This window comes from Myxocyprinus asiaticus, chromosome 43 (genome assembly GCF_019703515.2).
Source record: "Myxocyprinus asiaticus isolate MX2 ecotype Aquarium Trade chromosome 43, UBuf_Myxa_2, whole genome shotgun sequence".
In the NCBI taxonomy this organism is placed as follows: domain Eukaryota; kingdom Metazoa; phylum Chordata; class Actinopteri; order Cypriniformes; family Catostomidae; genus Myxocyprinus; species Myxocyprinus asiaticus.
This window is the reverse complement of record NC_059386.1, coordinates 17,286,556-17,306,151: the sequence shown is the minus strand read 5'-3', so window position 1 is coordinate 17,306,151 and position 19,596 is coordinate 17,286,556. Positions and strand designations below refer to the sequence as shown.

Here is a 19,596-nt window from a genome sequence, read left to right as displayed (position 1 = left end):
TGCCTTAAAGGAATAGTTCACCCAAAAATGAGGATTCTCTCATCATCTACTCACCCTCATGCCACCCCAGATGTGTATTACTTTATTTCTTCTTCAGAACACAAATAAAGATTTTAGAAGAATATATCAGCTCTGTAGGTCCATACAATGAAAGTGAATGGTGGACAGAACTTTGAAGCTCCAAAAAGGCAGCATAAAAGTAATCCATATGACTCCAGTGGTTTAATCAATGTCTTCTGAAGTGATATGATATATGATATATGAGGGTGAGAAAAACATCAATATTTAAGTCCTTTCTTACAATAAATCTCTTACTTTCACATTCTTCTTCTTTTGTTTTTGGCGATTCGCATTATTCGTGCATATCGCCACCAACTGGGAGGAGAATCTGAAGATATGGATTTAAATAATGGAGTCTTATGGATTACTTTTATGCTGCTTTTTTGTGCTTTTTGGACCTTCAAAGTTCTGGTCACCATTCACTTGCTTTGTATGGGCTTACACAGCTGAGATATTCTTCTAAAAATTTCCGTTTGTGTTCTGCAGAAGAAAGAAAGCCATGCACATCTGGGATGGCATGAGGGTGAGTGAATGAATAGAGAATTTTCTTCTTTCTTTCTAACTTTACCTTTAATCTACAATGAAAATTAATTTAAACATTAAAATTTTTCCTTATCGTTAATCTCATTTATTTCAATTTCATCAAATTAATATGAAAAGAAAATAACTCAATTTATATTGAAATAAGGCTAAGAATAATGGGCAAAATAGTATGCAGAAGAATTTTTTAAGTGACATTCACTTGAAGCCTATGCAATTCTTTAGTCGACCAGAGCAAGGCGCTGTTGTACAAGGAGATGTACAATCTCTATTTGGTTGCGGGAAATATTTTTTATTTTCTAAATTAAGAAATGAACGGAAAACTTTTTATGTATCCCGTGTTTCAGACTGTATCAGTAGACACTTTCAGAAGAGGATGCCTCCACTGACAGACCCGAGGATCACATGTTTGATCAGGATTGTGTTATGTCATTTTTCCGACAGCTTTACAAACTAGCAGGTAAACTTGGAAAAATAAGCCGTGCCAGAAAGATTCACCTTCATCACGACATTTGACCGAAAAGACTTGAAAACGTATATCCGATCACTTTCATTTATGCTCATTCGCCTGAAGACTATTAGATCTTTTAATTTGCACTGTTTTTAAGTTGGTTTGGATTAAAAAGCCAAAGGACCTGGTCGAGTTTGAGACTTTCCATTGGAAGTAATGCAGAATATATATGATTTATAATCTAAATGCTAAGACAGTTTCCTTAATGCAAATAAATAACTGTATTCTGTTCGCGTTTACGGCGACGAAAGCAACCTGAGGAGTTTAAACGAAGTTTGTGCGCGAGCTGATAAACCAGCTGGAGCGCGAGCTCGTTGGTATTAACTGAATTATTGGATCAGATCGACACGATATTCCTTTAAACATTCAATAAAATGCGATAAACAGATAAAATCCGACAGGCCACGGGAAAACAGTCCCAGGGAGTGAAATTGGGTAGGGTGTTTAGGCGAGAGGCCTGCTGGTCGGGCTTTTGCCGGGGGATATTTCAGGCACAGGCCGCGTCAGGGCGCGTTCAGCCCGGCTGTGAGTGACGCGCCGACTCGGTGGTAGAGGACGAGCTATGGAGAGGATGGAGGTGGACCAGTGCGCAGGCGCAGGAGGAGCCCTCCGAAGGTCGAATAGCGCCCCCATGATCAACGTCAGGTAAGAGAACTGCACTTACAGCACAGAGAATAGAATAGACTAGACTAGAATATAATAAAATAGAATAGAAAAATTTCCAAGACAAGTAATACACCCATAGAGTTAAAACTGTTCAGTCTCTGTTATTGTGTCATTCTTTTAGTATTCTGTTCGTTTATGCATCTTTGTGTCTTGCAGTCACAACAGTGATGGAATGACAGTATTTAGCTCTAATTATTCGGCTCGGTATCGTCGGAGCAGCGTGTCTGTAAATCCAAGCCTTCCTTCACGGGTGAGTGTGCAGACTGTGTACATCAGTGTGGGGCTTTTGCTTTGAAGTCGTTAATAATACATTGCCTTTGTGCTTCAGACCCTCCCTCTGTCCCCATTCTCCCTGTCATGTGAGAGATCCGAACACAAGAGACAGGTGAGAGCTAAAGACTCGATCAGGAATGCCAGGTCTTGTTGATGGAAATGCCCATTGTTGTCTCTTTGACTTGAGTGTTAACCCTTAAAGCTCTGAGGGTGTTTTTAAAGATCTCCTGTTTCAGTGGCATACCCAAAATTAAAGCCTTATAAACTCAAAAAAAAAAAAAAAAAAAAAAAAAAAAAACACACACAAGGAGGGTCAAGTGTTTGGTATCATTTGAAACAAAACTTTTCAAACATTTTAATGATATAGATTGTAATACATTCTGAGACTCTCAGCCTATGAAACTGATGAAAAATCACAAAAAAACCTGAGCCATAAATGTACCTTTTTTCTCATTTATTAATTTTTTAATATTATTTGGCATTATATATCTCAGGGTGTAAATGTGGTAGCTCCTAAAAACTGCTTTTGTTTTGTTCCCAATCATGTCAACTGTAACTGAGAAAATTTTTGTGTTGATACAACAAAGCAGTCAAAGGTTATAGAATTACAAAAATAATTTATCTTAGTGTCCAAAAGCCTCTCCAAACAAATAAACATAATAATTGTACATAAGAACTAATTACACAACAATGACTAAATGTATGCTCTCTCTCCAAAGCATGCAGGCATGAGTAACGAGATCTCATTCAGTTCCATTCTGTGTCATTTGAGCCATTATTGAGTCTGTGTCATGTACTTGGCGCCATCTTCTGGTGGCCATATGTAATTAGAGTGAACGATCCTCTCTGCCTATATTTGGATGACTTCCACCTCTGGTTGCAGTGATCTGAATCCTAATCTAATGGATTATCTAATTAGCAATGCACCCGATTTCATTGTGTGTGGGCTCGTTTTAAAAATAATCATCTCCTCTAAGTAATGTTATGTGATATTTTATGTTTGTCTATTTTTTGTGAAATTATAAGTGAAAACACTGCATATAAACAACACCTGTTTACATGTAACATATGTCATAGATATATACTTAGCTATTACTCGCTATACTTTTGTCTGTGAGTAAAACACAGACATGGTGAGTAAAACACATGGTTTTATTCTTCTCTTTGAGAGCTTTACAACAACATATGATATGTGGCTATTTGGTCCATTTGATGTTTTTACCAATTACAATAATATGTGCAGTGCAAAATTATTAATAAATGATCAAAACAGAAAACTTCGGATTTGTCTACAAATTTCAAAACACTTGTTCAGTTTTGGTCATTATGCCAGCATGCATTGTAAATGACAACTTCTAAGCTTTAAAACGATACATATTTTGTGTTGGTCAAGACTATAGTTATTAATATTTAGATAATCATTTTTTTCCACGGCAGGCCCATCCAAGCTTAAAGGGTTAAATACATATAGACATTCCATTTGATTTCTATTTTGACACATTTGAGACAGCCTGGTAGACTCCCTTTGATACACTGCCATTGTTTAGGTGACAAGTATCTTTACTAACATGACTGTTTCTCTCCCAGATAGAGAATATGGAGCTCACTCTGAGAGGGAGTTTACAGAGACTAAGGTAACCAGACTACTACTCACAAATGCCAAGCGCATTTTTGCACAAACAGTGTATGGTAGCATAGCCAAAGTACTTATTGATTTGTTTTTGTGTTTTTTCCCCTCCTGTTAGTGCCTCTCCTTTTGTTCCCTTCCCTCCTGCAAGTCATTGGCATGACCATCTGTCTCCAGTGAGTATTTCTCTTTCTTAAGGTTTAATCAGGTTTCAGGTCATCAGTTCTTTGATTGCAATCCATTGTTGTACTTTTTATTCATCTGTCTCCCTGTATGTCCCAAACAGGGATTCTATTCCCAGGACAGCGGTGTAACTCCTAATTCCTCACCCAGTCCAACTCGAAGGTTTCGTGGGTACGTTTCTGAATAAGACAACAGTATTTCTGTCATTATTTGATGACTTTGTTTATGTAACTATTGAAGATTATCTGAATATACAGTGTATACACTGAACAAACAAAAATTCTCAGATGTACTAAATCATATTATTTTTGATCAACACAACATATACAGTACTGTGCAAAAGTCTTAGGTACATGTTTCACAAAAACATTTGTCTTAAGATGGTTATTTATATCTTCAGCTTTAGTGTGTCAATAGGAAATATACATTTTTTTAACTCCCGAACATTACTTTTGCAAATAGAATAGAATAGAAGAACAGGGAGCCCTGCAACAGATGGCATGGCCCCCACAAAGCCCCCCACTGAACATCGAGTCAGTCTAGGATTACAAGAAGAGACAGAAGCAATTGAGACAGCCTAAATAGATAGAAGAACTGTGGTGAATTCTCCAAGAAACTTGGAATATCCTATCTGCCAACAACCAAGAAAAACTGTGTCCAGGTGTACCTAGGAGAATTGGTGCTGTTTTAAAGGCAAAGGTGGTCACACCAAATAATGATTTAGCTTTTTTTATGTTTACTGGACTTTGTATGACATTAAGTGAGAAATGAAAACTATTTATTTCATTATTTTTGAAGACATCCTCACTATGCAACATTTTTCACAAGTGCCTACAACTTTTGCACAGTACTGTATAAGAATAGAGGGAGACTTATTAGTGTTAAATGTTGTTATTTTGAGATTTTAGAACCGATTCTGATATGCTAGGTTACCATTTTGGTGAAGAGTGGAGCTTTTGTTTTTGTTGAGGACGGGTACACAAACAGCATTGCTGTACTCAAGTAGCATTTTGCGTGCTTATGCTATAGCTAGCTAAAAGTTCACTAATTAGCATAACTTTATAACATAAATCAGTAATGTGAGACACAAATATCAAGTAAAACTGAAGAAATGAACCGTGTTGGGGACACATATAAGATAACTTTGAGGCTACTTAATTGAGTAATTTAAAAATAACGTTATTCCATTATGTTGAAATTATGTGAACAGATTTATGTGTTCGGACAAAGAATTAATGAGCTAAACCAAGAGGAAAAAATATGTTTTATTTATTTTCCCCTTTTTCTCCCAATTTGGAATGGCCAATACCCAGTGTGCTTTTTTTAAGTCCTCATGGTGGCGTAGAGATTCACCTCAATCCGGGTGGCGGAGGACGATTCCCAGTTGCCTCCGCGTCTGAGACCGTCAACCCACGCATCTTATCACGTGGCTTGTTGAGCGCGTTGCCACGGAGACATAGCATGTGTGGAGGCTTCACGCCATCCACAGCGGCAACCACGCTCAACTCACCACACGCCCCATCGAGAACGAACCATATTATAGCGACCACGAGGAGGTTACCCCATGTGACTCTACCCTCCCTAGCAACCAGGCCAATTTGGTTGCTTAGGAGACATGGCTGGAGTCACGAGGAAAAAATATGTTGATGTAACTTAATTGATTTGTGTCGAACTGATGTACATGTTTTTTTTTTCAGTGTAGGATATGAATTCATCTTTCAGATTTCCAGACTTACAGGTTTGCATTTCAGAATATAAGCATTTCATGTGATGATGTGATAAAACTTTTGATGTGCTTTTGATCAAACAGAGGATCTGTGAGCTCTGGAGTGAGATTGCCATCAATTGTACCTTTGAAAAGGAAAGGTAAGTGATGTTGTGCATTTAACCTTCATATGTGCACTCTTTATGGGCCTGTTGTACCTAAAACCATTCTTGTGTAAATTGTCGCATTCAGTTCAATGGGACATTTCCGCACAAATCGATTTATAAACGAGTTACAAGAAAAATGTGTTCTGCACCATAAATAAGGCCCTGTGTACTTGTAAATACATTTTAAAATAATAATAATAAAAAACATATACATAAAAAGTATTAAAATAAAAATGAAAGTAATAAAATAAAATTACAAAAACAATATCAAATTTTAAAATAATAAAAATAAAATCTTATTTGGATATTACTAATTCATTTTCTTCTCAAGGTGGAGTGGAATCAGATGGGCCGCCCAAAAAACTCTTTATTGCTGGAGTCACAGACCCTGCTCACATAACCAGTTACACAGTCAGGTGAGGATCTTGTAATGCTGCTGAGATATTATTAGGCCATAAATATGTGTCTTATTAGTATTAGTTCAGATCCAGTTAATCACTTATATTGAGTCTGTTTACTTCATTCACATAGTGTTTCACAGTCAGTGGTCTCTTCCTCTGGAGCTGAACCTGTATGTTCAAACGCCCAGGCCAGCCCTCTCTCCCTCTCCCCTCCACCAGCTTTTACCTCTCACCACCCCAGCATTTAGACATCAGACACCTTCATATATGAAGACCAGTTATCGGTCTGAACTCGGTCCGGTTCTTTCCGATGATCTGTTCTCCTGCTTTTCAGTTTGTTGTTTTGATAATACTCTATTCAGTTCAATCACTTCTGAAGGAAATTCATCCAAGTCATGTCATTGATTGAGAAGAAATTAAGACGCAATATGACAAGCCAAAGGCAAGAGTGTTGGAAGCATCAAAAATGACAACAGAAGCTGAGTGCTGCAGGCTATCGTATGTAAATTGTGAATAATTGTGTTCTGACAGATTGGTGCCTATGGACTAGTACCTTGTATATCTGATATATTATCTGCAATAATAGATTGCAATTGAGTGTTCAAGTGATTACAACCTGATGCAGTAAATTAACTTCAGTGTACAGCCGAAGACAAAGACCAGTTGCGGCAAAACATTTTTGTATTTTGGTACATCATCAGCTTCCATTGATAGGGGTCCAAAGATCTGGTTAAAAATCCAGATTCAGCAAAAAAAAAATAAAAAACTTGAATAAACAGATAATAGGGAAAAAGAGTGTTAAATTCAGTGGGCTTTAGCATCCACATTTTTGTTAATATGTGAATAGTGTATACATATGTGAATAATCAAATATTATTTTGGTAGGTGTTTGTCCTACATTTCTCATGTTTTTATTCCAGGGGTCTGATATCTGTAAATATGTTTATTTTTCCATATAGCTTTTAGTTTGGGCTGAACATTTTTAAAGTTTGAAATATATTTAAATATTTGGAAATAAAACCAGAGCACTCAGGCAACTTCCGCATTTCAATTAGATTATTGTTCCGATTAATTAAAATGAGTACTGTAAATAGCAGACATCTCGCACCGTGTCTACACTCCAAGTAATTGATGCAACAAAACTAAAATGCAATTGGATGAATCAGGATATGGGATGCTAATTTGCTCAATAATCATGTAAATAATGTCACAGTGCAAAAAAAAAACAAAAATCTCAATGGTCCTAAAAGACTTCATTTTCTAAAAGCAAAATTATTTCTTATTGCTTTCTTTTGATTTTGAGTGAAGTATGTCTTGGACATGTTCTTCACAGGTTTTGTGAGATTCACCCAATGCAAATTTGTTATAGACAATGAAGACGTGTTCATCTATTATAACGGGACCGTTTTAGTTTTGTCACGTCACGCTGCTTGCTCTTAGTGTAGAGACGAGGTGTCAGTTATACGCTAAGCACTTTCATTTTAAATTCCATGCCAAAAACTGACCTAAAATGTCTATAATGAGAATGTAACCGATCTCACACAAGCTGCTTTATTCAGTACCACCACAGTCAGTGTGAAAATCATTTGTCTTACTGTTTTTCCCGTAACAAAATACTGCATTTGCACATCAAAACCCTCGAGACCCTTACCTGGTGAATTATGTACAAAAGACAAGGACTTTTGCAAGGGATGGGATATTGTGTAAATGGTTTATACAAATGTAATAACACAATAGGAAATTTTTACATTCATACGAACACGGTTTTAGTGGATATCATGTTTTCCTCTTATTTGTACTTTTTGCACAGTGTTAGACCATGTTAATCAATGCAAACATGAGTGGGATCATATTTACTAATGTTGAAACAGATCTTGTTTGTACATTTTGTTTAAATTGTTTTACTTGGGAAATGTTTTGATTTAGTCAGTGAGCCGTGTCTCATTTAAAAGGGACAGTTCACCCAAAAATGTTGTTCCAATCCTGCATGACTTTGTTTCTTCGATGAAACACAAAAGGAGATGTTATGTAAAGGTGATAGTGACTTACCTACTGCCTAACATCATCTTTTGTTTTCCACTGAAGCAAGAAAGTCATATGGGTTTGGAACAACATGAGGGTGAGCAAATGACGACAGTTTTCAATTTGGGGTGAACTAGCCATTTAATGTGCACAGCATAAGATAGATTTGACTGATTTGTCACTGTCTTCTAGCTTTTTGTTTGATCAACTTTTAGCTTCAAAGACACAGTTCTGGATTATGGCTTTAATTCAGATATTTGAAAGCTGAATGAATTGTATCAGGGTCAAAAGCACTGAGACACACAGAAAATGATAATAATGCATTATTTAAACATGCCATATTGTCCTTGAGCAAACAAAACTGGAAGCCCTTCACAAACATATTATTCGACAAGACATTGCATTATTAATGGCATTACGCAAGTTATGTTGATTGTGGCTCTTGTTGTACGGTTGAATATGTGAAGTCTGGTTACAAATAATTACAGATGTACCTGTACTTTAATATAGTATATGGTATATGTTAGCATTCTTGTTTTCGCTAAGTTTTTATCATTTCTGACTGCTTTAGTTTTTAGAGCTGCATACATGTGAAGCTTTTCCTCTGTTTCTGTTGTTAAAGGGATAGTACACGCAAGAATGACAATTCTGTCATCATTTACTCACTCTCGTGTTGTTCCAAACACATGACAGCCTCTGTCACCATTCATTTTCATTGTTTGAAAAAAAATATGCAGTGAAAGTGAATGGTGACTGAGGTTGTCATGGGTTTGAAACAACATGAGAGTGAGTAAATGATGACAGAATTGTCATTTTTGGGTGAAATATCTCTTTAAATATCAGGAGGAATATGTTCTTCAATACGATGTCGTTGCCTTTCATTTTCACGCATTTATTTTTAAAGTCACAGTAATGTGATGAAAATGCCTTACCGATCTTGAATTGTTTTATTTTTAAGTTTGAATTCCAAAGTTACTTGCACTGGCTGCTATTTGCAGTTTCAGTTGTTGAGGTCCTTGAGCTTTTCAGAGATTGATACCAATGTTTATGGGTCTTCAAAAGGATTTAGAATGTGCTATATGCATTTAATTGAATACAAGTTGCTGGAATTAGTATTTGTCATGTTCATCAGGATCAGTTCCATTTATCAAGAATCTGAATGAATAACTTGGGGTGAGATCAGAATGATCTGTGGTATTCTGTCAAATCAGTTTTATTATTAATTTCCTTATCGTCACCTTGTCATTTCTTTTTCAAACCTGCCATACACTTATCTGTGATAGGATCAGTTATATCTGTGGGCAGGAGATATAAATAGATAGATGGTCTTTATTGTCCCAGAGGGAAATTTGTCTGCCCCACAAACACAAAGCGAAAGAAAAAGAATGAAGGCCTTGTTTCTTTTACAAATGTTCTCTTTAAAGGAAGAGTGCCGTTACTAAGTGATTTGTGAAGAAGTCTAACAGTCAGTGTATGAGTTAAACTGTTTTCTGGATTGAGGATTGTAAGCGTACAGAAAAAATTCTAATGAAATGCCAAAGGCAATAGCTTTCTGCCTATCAAATGTTGTAAATATAGTCTAGAAGCCAGAAAACTAAAATTGAAAGATGGATATATATATATATATATTTTTTTTGACATGTTGGTAGCAAAAGTCAATTTATTCCCTCTGAATCACACAAGATGAATATCTAATTATCAGAGAAGAAATGTCATTCTTCATCAAATATGTATATTATACCATATATATTCTTTATGAACAAGATCATAATAAAAACTTGTTTATTGATTTTTACGCTGTCTTTTTATGGGTTTTTTGACATACAAGAGGTCATTACAGTATAAAAACATACTGTAAGTTTCAGAACTCAAAACTTCCCCGTTACTGCAAAAACCAAGCTGCCAAAACGACTTGTTCACTACTTCCTCCACATTGTGATGTCACAACAACACACCAACACCTACTTTACCTTTAATCACTTCGGTAGCGGTGAGCAGAGCAGGTCAGACAAGAGCAGCGAGCCAGTCATAACAGTGGACGTTTACTGTCAAGTCTTAAAGGAGAAGCAGCACCTAAACCAAGCGTTTCTGACAGAGGGTCAGAATGAGGGTGGAAAATTATAATTTTTTTCAAATATATGACTCTGTTTTTGTGCAAAAAAACTTGACTAATGTCATAAGTGAACCTCGAGGAACATATTTAAATAATAAAAAAAGCATGTCATGACCCCTTTAAAAAATTACATATGTAATTTAAGTAAAACCAGAGGCAAGTTTGTGTGTTTTCAGTTGAAATGACCTGTTTAATAGTCAGCAATGTTAAAAATAATATATATGTATGTGTGTGTGTGTATATATATATATATATATATACACACACACACATCATCCTGTTTACTACATCCATTAGAAGCTGCACTTAATGTACAGTGGCAGTTCAAGAAAATGACATGTAATTTTTTTTCCCTAACTATTTTTGCTCACATGTTGCCATATTTCCCTACAATTAGCAACTCTTAACCAAGAAAAGTTTACTTTGATCTAAAATGGCCTGTTAAAATACAAAAAAGGCAAAGGTAAAAAAAAATATATATATATATATTTTTTTTTTACAAGTACAGGAGTACGTCTGTTTGACCACTGCACCACGATCCTGCAAACCTTTTTTCAACTGTGAGCATGTACCGCATTATATTTTTCCCCATAGGTTCTCATTTTTTCCATCAAATTCTGACTGTTATGGTCTGTTTTTGTCATTTCATAAGAGCTAAGGAAGTTAATTCATAGAGTAAAAGTATATTTCAGTCATTTTAGTGATCTAGTACAGGTTTGGTCTGGTGCTCTTTGGACCCACAATGGAAAAGGGGTACAGGTGCCAACGGCAACATTTACAGCTCCATAAAAAGCATTTTTACAAGCATATGATCAAACTGCTGCTTCTTCACATGATCTGTCCTTGATAATCTTTTGATGTCCCTATGCCATAACCTCAACATGACTGACAGCTGTTGGTCAGCGTGACAGGAGGGGCAGATCACTGGAGTTCATTATTAGACTGGAGTCCAGATTCAAGCTCTCTGTCAGAAAAAAAGGAGAAGAACATTTTCATCAACATACATTAACACTTGTGTTGTGTTCGTTTGTGCTAACACCCTTTGTGTTCCAAAATGACTGGCCCACTAAGACTGTTACTAAATCTCTCATATTGCATATCAGGGCTGGCCGATATGACGATATATATATATATATATAGTGGTGACGATATAAAGTGTCAACCGATAGAGATTTTGCTATATCATGTATATCGCAATATGTAAATATCCATGAGGATGCAGCAGTCCACCGTGATTTGACACACTCAACCGGGACAGTGTCACTTGATCCAGACACCCGAATCATCTCTTTAACATGCCGAGGTTCGCTTCACTACACCGCACATCAGTACTTGTCCATCAGTTAATGAATTATTGCTGATATAATCAATAGAAAAGTCAAGAAAATGAAGGGGAGCTAGTTGTAAAAAACAGGTGCGACATCTGTGGTGTAGGTTCACAAAAACCGACACAGATTAGAAAAATTTAATCTGCAAACTGTATCGCGCAATGATAATCACTTGCGTTACATACAAACAATCTGTTTTACCACCTCAAAATGAAACACACTAAAGAATCTAATGAAAGCCAAAAGATGTGCTCCACATTCATTCCTTTTTCTTTCTTTTTTGCAAGAAATGTTTAGAAATATTTTTGAAATATTTCGTCAAGATGTGTTTTTTTCGTTATGTAATTTTTACTAAAATTATGTAATATTTTCTTTATTGCTTTGAAAATATCTTGAGTTTCTTGAGGAAAGGTTATAATACTGTTAGTCTACAATATATCACACCAAAATGTGGCATAATGTGAAATTGAGTATTATGTTAAGGTTGACTTAAAAACGAGCGTTTGTCAAGTTCTAAATAAGGAGAAAATTATGTGAGGAAGTAGTTTTCACTTAAAAAGTATTTATTTCACTGACTGGATTTTCCAAAAATAGGCATTACAATATGGTTGTTTATTGTGTTAACCGATTTTTTTGGGTTTTCCGGAAAAAATTACTGTATCGCAATATACTGTATACAGTTATCGTGATATAAGATTACTCATATCGTGATATAAGATTTTGGTCATATCGCCCATCTCTATTGCATATATTATCACAGGTTTTGTACTTCTTTTTTTTTATTAATAACCACTTACTTGATTTAAACAAAATAGGTGTCATTTTAAAGCTTAGAATCAGGACTTTACAATGCATAAAGCTGATCCTACCAATTCTTAAAAAATGCTTTTTAAATTACTGACAAATTTGAACAGTTTCGTTCTCATAATTTGACCTTTTTTTTTATCACAACAATTATATTCAGATAAAAAAGATGAGATAGCCACGTGTAGGAAAGTTCTCAATTAGTAAAATTCAATGAGCAAATTTGTTTTACTCAGAGGACAAACTACAGTGAGTTTTAGTGTATGTAATTCCCACAGACAAACATAAATATAATAAACAGGAGTGTCTTTTTGTCACGTTTTTTCCTGAAATATACAAATAACACAGACAATGACAAATCGTAACATACAGCAAACTATCCCGATTCAAACATGCCCAAACACAACATAATGTGATAAGTAGATCTTGAAATTTTCCTCAAAGAGTGTACGTAGAAAGACGATGCACAAAAGGGTGCTCAACATATGATGTGTGTGTTTTGTGTGTGTGTGCACATGTCCGAGGACTTTGTGTGTGAACACACATCCACATATGTGCTCAGATAAAGGATTGGGATGCTCCTGATCACTTAATATTTCTGTATTTTGTAGTCTAATCCATTCATTTTCAATGGCTGGTCACTTTAGACCGGGAACACAACAAGTGTAAGAAAGTGAAATAAAACCAATAAAACTTTATGAAAATGATCTTAAAAAAAAAACCTATTGTGTATTTAGATGCCCTTTGTGAACAAAGTCATGGAATTTTATTCCAACTGGATGAAATAAACTACAGTTTTCAGAAGAAAAATACAGTTAATCAGTCAGTTTTGACCAGAACACAATATATGGGTTAAATTAATTAATTTCTATTATTCACTCTTTAAAGGGAAATTCACAGATACTGATTTAGAACAACATGAGGGTGAGTAAATGATGATAGGATTTTTATATTTGGGTGAACTATCCCTTTAGATGCTAATGGAGAGGATGGACACTCACCCTGGTCAAAGTTTGGTTTCTTTGTGGAGCCTTCTCCAAGCCCTTCAATATCCACCAAATCGCTGTTCACATCAGAGTCATTCAGAGCACTCAGAGTCACATCTGATGAAAAAAAGCCAGACAGAGCACACAAAGAACTTGAGCGCATTTACAGGCAAATATCGAATTCAAAAATAAACAGAAAAAACAACTTGCACTGGGGGAAGTATTTTTCTTAATGATTGCAATTTTGCAAATAACTCTCTTCCTCTCTAAATAAGTCTTGAAAGTGAGTCACCTGCTGGTTTAGGGTTCTTAATCGCCGGTTGTAAAGATGGAGCACTCTGCAATCCTGTTGTCACGACAACCTGAGAGGTTGGCACAGTGATAACCGTGGGGGCCACTGATGCTGGAGGAGGTGGTAGCGTTACAGAGGTTTTCTTCATTGTTTTTTTAGGGGACTCTGAAGTGAGTGGGACCCTGCTGTCCTCATACAGCTTCCTTTTCACTGTTGTTTTAATTTGGGCACTACAAGATTATGAGAAAAACAAAAAAATACATTTATGCAGTGCATCTCAATACTCTTATCTATAAGGGGAGGTTAAATTCTGCTATTATAATTTTTAAACTGCAAAAACAGAGAGATATGTAAGACAGAAAATAGCGTGCATGTCCATGGTCTTTTTTCTTCATATTTCTGGCAAAAATGTATATAAATGTATGAGAGAAAGTGTGTGTTTGTGGTGTTGTGATTGGTCACCATTTTCATATTTAATTACCTTTTAGTTTTTCTGCAGCTCACTTAAATGGTGAAATAGTGAGCGGTGAACTGCACAACAAAATATATGAATGTGTAAGTGAAAAATATTCACACACACACACACACACACACACACACACACACACACACACACACACACTGATGAGCCAAAACATTATGACCACCTGCCTAATATGCTGTTGGTCCTCCGTGTACCACCAAAAGAGCGCCGACCCGCCGAGGCATGGATTCTACAAGACCCCTGAAGGTGTCTTGTGGTTTCTGGCACCAAGACATTAGCACCAGATCCTTTAAATCCTGTAAGTTGCGAGGTGGAGCCGCAGTGAATCGAACTTGTTGGTCCAGCACATCCCACAGATGCTCAACCGGATTGAGATCTGGGGAATTTGGAGGCCAGGGCAACACCCTGAACTCTTCATCATGTTCTTCAAACCATTTCCGAACAATGTGTGCAGTGTGTCAGGGTGCATTATCCTGCTGAAAGAGGCCAATGCCCTCAATGAATACCATTGCCATGAAGGGGTGTACCTGGTCTGCAACGATGTTTAGGTAGGTGGCACGTGTCAAATTGAAATCCACATGAATGGCTGGACCCAGGGTTTCCCAGCAGAACATTGCCCAGAGCATCACACTCGCTCCACCGGCTTATCGTCTTCCCACAGTGCATTGTGGTGCCATCACTTTCCCAGGTAAACGGCACACATGTACACGGCCATCCATGTAACGTAAAAGAAAATGGGACTCATCGGACCAGGCGACCTTCTTCCATTGCTCCAAGGTCCAGTTCCGACGCTCACGTGCCCATTGTAGGTGCTTTTTTATTTATTTTTTACAGAGGTACTGTAGTGCCCATTTGTAGGGTGCGATGCACTTTGTGTTCTGACACTTTCCTCCCATAACCATAATAAAAATTTCTGTGCCACAGTAGACCTTCTGTCGGTTTGGACCAGATGGGATACCTTCGTTGCCCTCACGCATCGATGAGCCTTGGGCCCCTAACACTCTGTTGCTGGTTTGTGGTCTGTCCCTCCTCAGACCACTGTTGGTAGGTACTCACCACTGCAGGCTGGGAGCAACCCACAAGCCTTGCTGTTTCAGAGATGATCTGACCCAGTCATCTGGCCATAACAATTTGGCCCTTGTCAAAGTCACTCAGGTCTTTACTCCTGCCCATTTCTCCTGCATTCAACACATTGACTACGAGAACTGATTGTTCACTTACCATCTAATCAGTCCAGACCTTGACATGTGGCCTTGTTTGGAGATGATCAACGTTATTCGCTTCACCTGTCATAATATTTTGGCTCATCGTGTATATATATAAAATATATATAATATAAAAAAAAATTCATCATAAATTATCACCTTTTAGTTTTTATTTTTGCAGTTCAATTAAATGGTGAAATAGTGAATGGTAAACTGCAAAACAAAATATTTGAATGTGTAAGAGAAAGTGTACATGTTTGCCGCTATGACAGGTTAAAATACATACATATTTTTTCATCACATTTTATCTGTATTTAACTTTTTTGCAGTTCACTTAAATAGTTTTGTGGTGTAACAAATCTTTTTTTTTTTTTTTTTTAAGTATTATCAATGAAGTACAACATGGCACTTCTGTCACTGCATTAAATTTCATGTTAACTACCCAAGACCTGATGTAAAATTGTAGGTGGAGGTCTTCAGACTCTTACACAGTACGCTCCTTTATGACTGAGCTGATGCTGTTCAAATCATCACCAAAGCGCCGAACTGCAGAACGCAGCATCTCGATCTCTGTGTCGGTCCATTTGGCACTGAGAGGTAGTAAGGAGATGCATGCACAGGGAAAAGGACTCGGTTAAACAACTCTGACCTTCCATCCTCCTCTTGCTTGTGTAAGCATATGTTTTGGTAATCATCTTTATCCTTCTTAATAAACAAATAGCAGATGATTCACAAGCAAATATCAAATGTGAGAGGACCACTACTAAGATTCTGTATTCATATGAGTCCCTCTATCAGTTAGGCATAGACCAGAAGCAAACAGTGCAATTAAAATAGTGTTGCTGCAGATCTGCCAGAAAGGAGGTTTCATTAACATCTAATGGAGAAGATCTTACCCTGCTGGAGAAGAGTCTGCCACTGGATGCAGCTGCATGGTCAGTTCGCCCAGTTTAGTGAATGCAGCACCTGCAGCCGAGAAAATCTCGCCCACCTGACGGACATTCATATATCTAGTTCATTTATCGGTTACTTAATAATATTTCTGATGCAGAATAGATAAAGCGAATCTTTTACCTTCGTGGAAGCCGAGGTCATACTGGAATGATGAAATGACACAAATACAAAACAATCTAGTCGAGTTTCAAAAAGGCTGCCTCTATGTACGGCTGAAAACTTTCAAAACAGTAATATTATTGTTGGAGTCATGCACTGATTTACTGTTTAAATAAATGATGCGATATTTCTTATATATAAATAATACAATTTCATTATAATCGGCAAGCACGTAACATAATAGTTCGAACTAAAAATTCCCAGAGTACAATGCGAGTCCAAGACAAGGCGTGTGATTGGTCAGCTCCTCCGCACTCAGCCAATCAAATAATCGCACACAACCTTCGCAACTTCCATACGAAAACATCCGAATAGCCGATGAAACACGAGTGCAGACGAAATACCAGAGCCCTTCTATACAGGTGAGCCTGCAAGGTCAGCATCATTTTAGAGCTCCGTGGTTAGCATAGCAATGCATGAAACGGCGGTCCCATTGACATTCTATTGGTGCGTTCAAGTACTCTTGGGAAGTTACTACTTACCAGCAGGGACTAAAAACGGTTAAACTAAAATTAAAATAGAAAACGAACAACATTTTTTGCAGAACGTAACCGAAAACTGGAACAAAGTGATTTTCAATTGTTCCGGAGTGAAAACGTTATTTTTAAATGCTGGTGACCGGTTATAACGGATTAATTTTATTCAGATTATTTTTTCATGAAACTAAAGGCCAAAAGGTTTATCACAGTAAATATTTGGAACTGCACCACTTCATGTTGCCCGAAAAAAATGAAACGTGCTTTGATCTTGAAGGAAACTGCTGCATCACACATATCTTTGCCTAATTACCCATTGTGGATGAAGCATTCTCTAAATGAAGACCTTTTAACAACTATGTATAATTACTACATATGCATGCATGTCTAATCCACATACAAGCAAAACATTATTAGATGTAAAAAGTACATTTCTCAGTTGTTTCCAATTCTTCACTGAATTATTGTTAGATATGGTGCATTAATACAGATTTGATGCTGCCGGGTTTGACTGAGAAGCAGATCTGTAATTAAAATTATACTTAACTGTTAATTAACTGTATGCTTGTTATGATTTCTTTGCTGATAATCCACCACACAGGGGGAAAAAATTATTGCTTTGTGTGTGTGTGTGTGTGTGTGTGTGTGTGTGTGTGTGTGTGCGTGCTTATTTTGGTGAGGCAAGTGGATTATTTTGGGCTTGTTTTTCCAGACCATGTTGCGTGTTTCTCTTGTGAGATCTGGCAACACTACAATTGGTATTTCACCCACCTCTTAGAGCAGAGTATTGTCATTTAAAAAAGAACGTTATTAACCGTTCTTTTATTTAGTTCTAACTGGTAACCTTTTGGAAAGGAGGCTGCGGAACTTCTGAAGCAGAACGAAAAAATACAGTTTTTGCTCAGAACGAACCGAATTGAAAAACATTTCGTTTTTAGTCACTGCTTACAAGGTCGGAAATCGTAAATAGGATGTGATGTGCGTTCAAGTGATTTTTAGTCTGAAAGAACTGACCCATTTTGCAATTTCATACTTCTTTCTCTCTTTTTCACATACCAGCGAAGGCAGAAAGCTTTTTTTTTTTTTTTAGCACCAATGCAACAAAATGAAGACAAAGCCACGCATTAGGTGTGTAATTAATGCTTTACCTACCTATTTTATCATTTTTGTGTGACCACATATAATGATGGGAAATGTAGTTTTGTTGCAAATGCTTGTCACTGCATAAACCAGCTAAATGAGTCTCGCAATTTTTTATCGCTATTCTTCATTAACAGTATAAAAATGCATGCAAACTAAACTGCACAGTCAAAATCCTCAAGGACAACTGAATTATAACCAATAACAATTTGCTTTCACCATGATTCTTAAATCGACACGCCCCCAACTTGGAAAGTCTGGGCTCGAAGAAATGGTGCATTTAAGTCATGTCGGAATGATCATATTTTCAAGTTAAAGGGATAGTTCACCTAAAAATGAAAATTCTCTCATTATTCACTTACCCTGATGCCATCCCAGATGTGTAAGACTGTCTTTCTTCAGCAGAACACAAATTAATATTTTTAGAAGATAGAGCTCTGTCACGTTCTTATAATGGAAATACACGGGTGCCAGACTTTGACGGTCCAAAAGTCATATTTAGGCAGCATAAAAGTAATCCACACAACTCGAGTAGATCAATGAATGTCTTCTGAGGCGAATCGATACGTTTATGTAAGGAACAAGTTGATCATTAAAACGTTTTTAACTTTAACTTTTGAAATGGCCAAACTCTCGCGTGACGTTCGTTCTTCTGTTGTAAATGAGCACCACTTCCGAATTCTCGTGTGAACTCGGCGACGCTAACGTCACGCCAGCAGCGTGATGCGTTAGCTGCTGGCAGAAAGCGCTTTTTAAAAGTTAGTAACGTTTTAATTATCTATTTATTTTTTACACAAACTTATTGATTTGCTTCAGAAGACATTCATTGATCGACTGGAGTCATGTGGATTACTTTTATTTAAATATGACTTTTGGACCGTCAAAGTGCTGGCACCCGTGTACTCTATCTTCTTCTAAAAATATTAATTTGGTTTCTGCTGAAGACAGTCATACACATCTGGGATGGTATCAGGGTAAGTGAATAATGAGAGAATTCTTAATTTTTGGGTGAACTATCCTTTTAAGCACCACAAATTCGTAATTACGATTGGGAAACTCTAGATTTTCTTTGATTCTTGCCTATGCTAGTATGTGAAAAAGAGAGAAATAAATATGAAATTGCAAAATGGGTCGGTTCTTTTCTGGCTAAAATCGCTTGAACTCACATAAGTACGAACTCGTAAATGCCGTATTTCCGACATGACTAGAACTCACATGGATGTCAATGAAGGAGATGCTTGAGTATGCTGAATAAACTGCTTTTGTGAGAAAACAGCTCATTACTTAATTAATTAGCCGCCTGTCCGCTAATCTTCAAACATGTTTTATACTAAACAATACTTTTGGAGTCAACTATGTGTGGAGTTTACTACGATAAAATTGATATTTTATAAAAGAAAACACTGTTAATTTTGCGACAGGTAAGTGTCAGTTTACGGCTCTCCCTATTGATTTGTATGGTGTCCGCAAATGGTGACTTACTGTCGTAACACACTAGTT

The 19,596-nt window shown here is 36.7% G+C and overlaps 2 protein-coding genes across 4 annotated transcripts; one reads left to right on the top strand and one right to left on the bottom strand.

Annotated features, from left to right (window-relative positions):
- The first annotated feature begins 846 nt into the window (after positions 1-846).
- On the top strand, positions 847-9,950 carry LOC127433547 (P2R1A-PPP2R2A-interacting phosphatase regulator 1-like). 2 transcript variants are annotated; one of them, XM_051685571.1, is made up of 9 exons: positions 847-1,756; positions 1,934-2,027; positions 2,106-2,162; positions 3,638-3,684; positions 3,796-3,853; positions 3,964-4,031; positions 5,671-5,726; positions 6,064-6,148; positions 6,264-9,950. In XM_051685571.1, exons 1-9 carry the CDS (start codon positions 1,674-1,676, stop codon positions 6,379-6,381), a joined length of 666 nt encoding a protein of 221 aa, XP_051541531.1. In that variant the 5' UTR covers positions 847-1,673; the 3' UTR covers positions 6,382-9,950. The 2 variants fall into 2 exon arrangements, with proteins under 2 accessions (XP_051541531.1, XP_051541530.1); XM_051685570.1 differs by lacking the exons at positions 6,064-6,148; positions 6,264-9,950 and having other exon boundaries at positions 5,174-5,695.
- A 137-nt stretch (positions 9,951-10,087) lies between these two features.
- On the bottom strand, positions 10,088-16,697 carry LOC127433548 (chromatin complexes subunit BAP18-like). 2 transcript variants are annotated; one of them, XM_051685573.1, is made up of 6 exons: positions 16,442-16,697; positions 16,264-16,358; positions 15,856-15,957; positions 13,679-13,908; positions 13,402-13,503; positions 10,088-11,232 (listed from the first exon to the last, which is right to left on the bottom strand). In XM_051685573.1, the coding sequence occupies exons 1-6, from the start codon at positions 16,460-16,462 to the stop codon at positions 11,168-11,170; spliced, it is 615 nt and encodes a 204-aa protein (XP_051541533.1). In that variant the 5' UTR covers positions 16,463-16,697; the 3' UTR covers positions 10,088-11,167. The 2 variants fall into 2 exon arrangements, with proteins under 2 accessions (XP_051541533.1, XP_051541534.1); XM_051685574.1 differs by lacking the exon at positions 15,856-15,957.
- Positions 16,698-19,596: the final 2,899 nt, after the last annotated feature.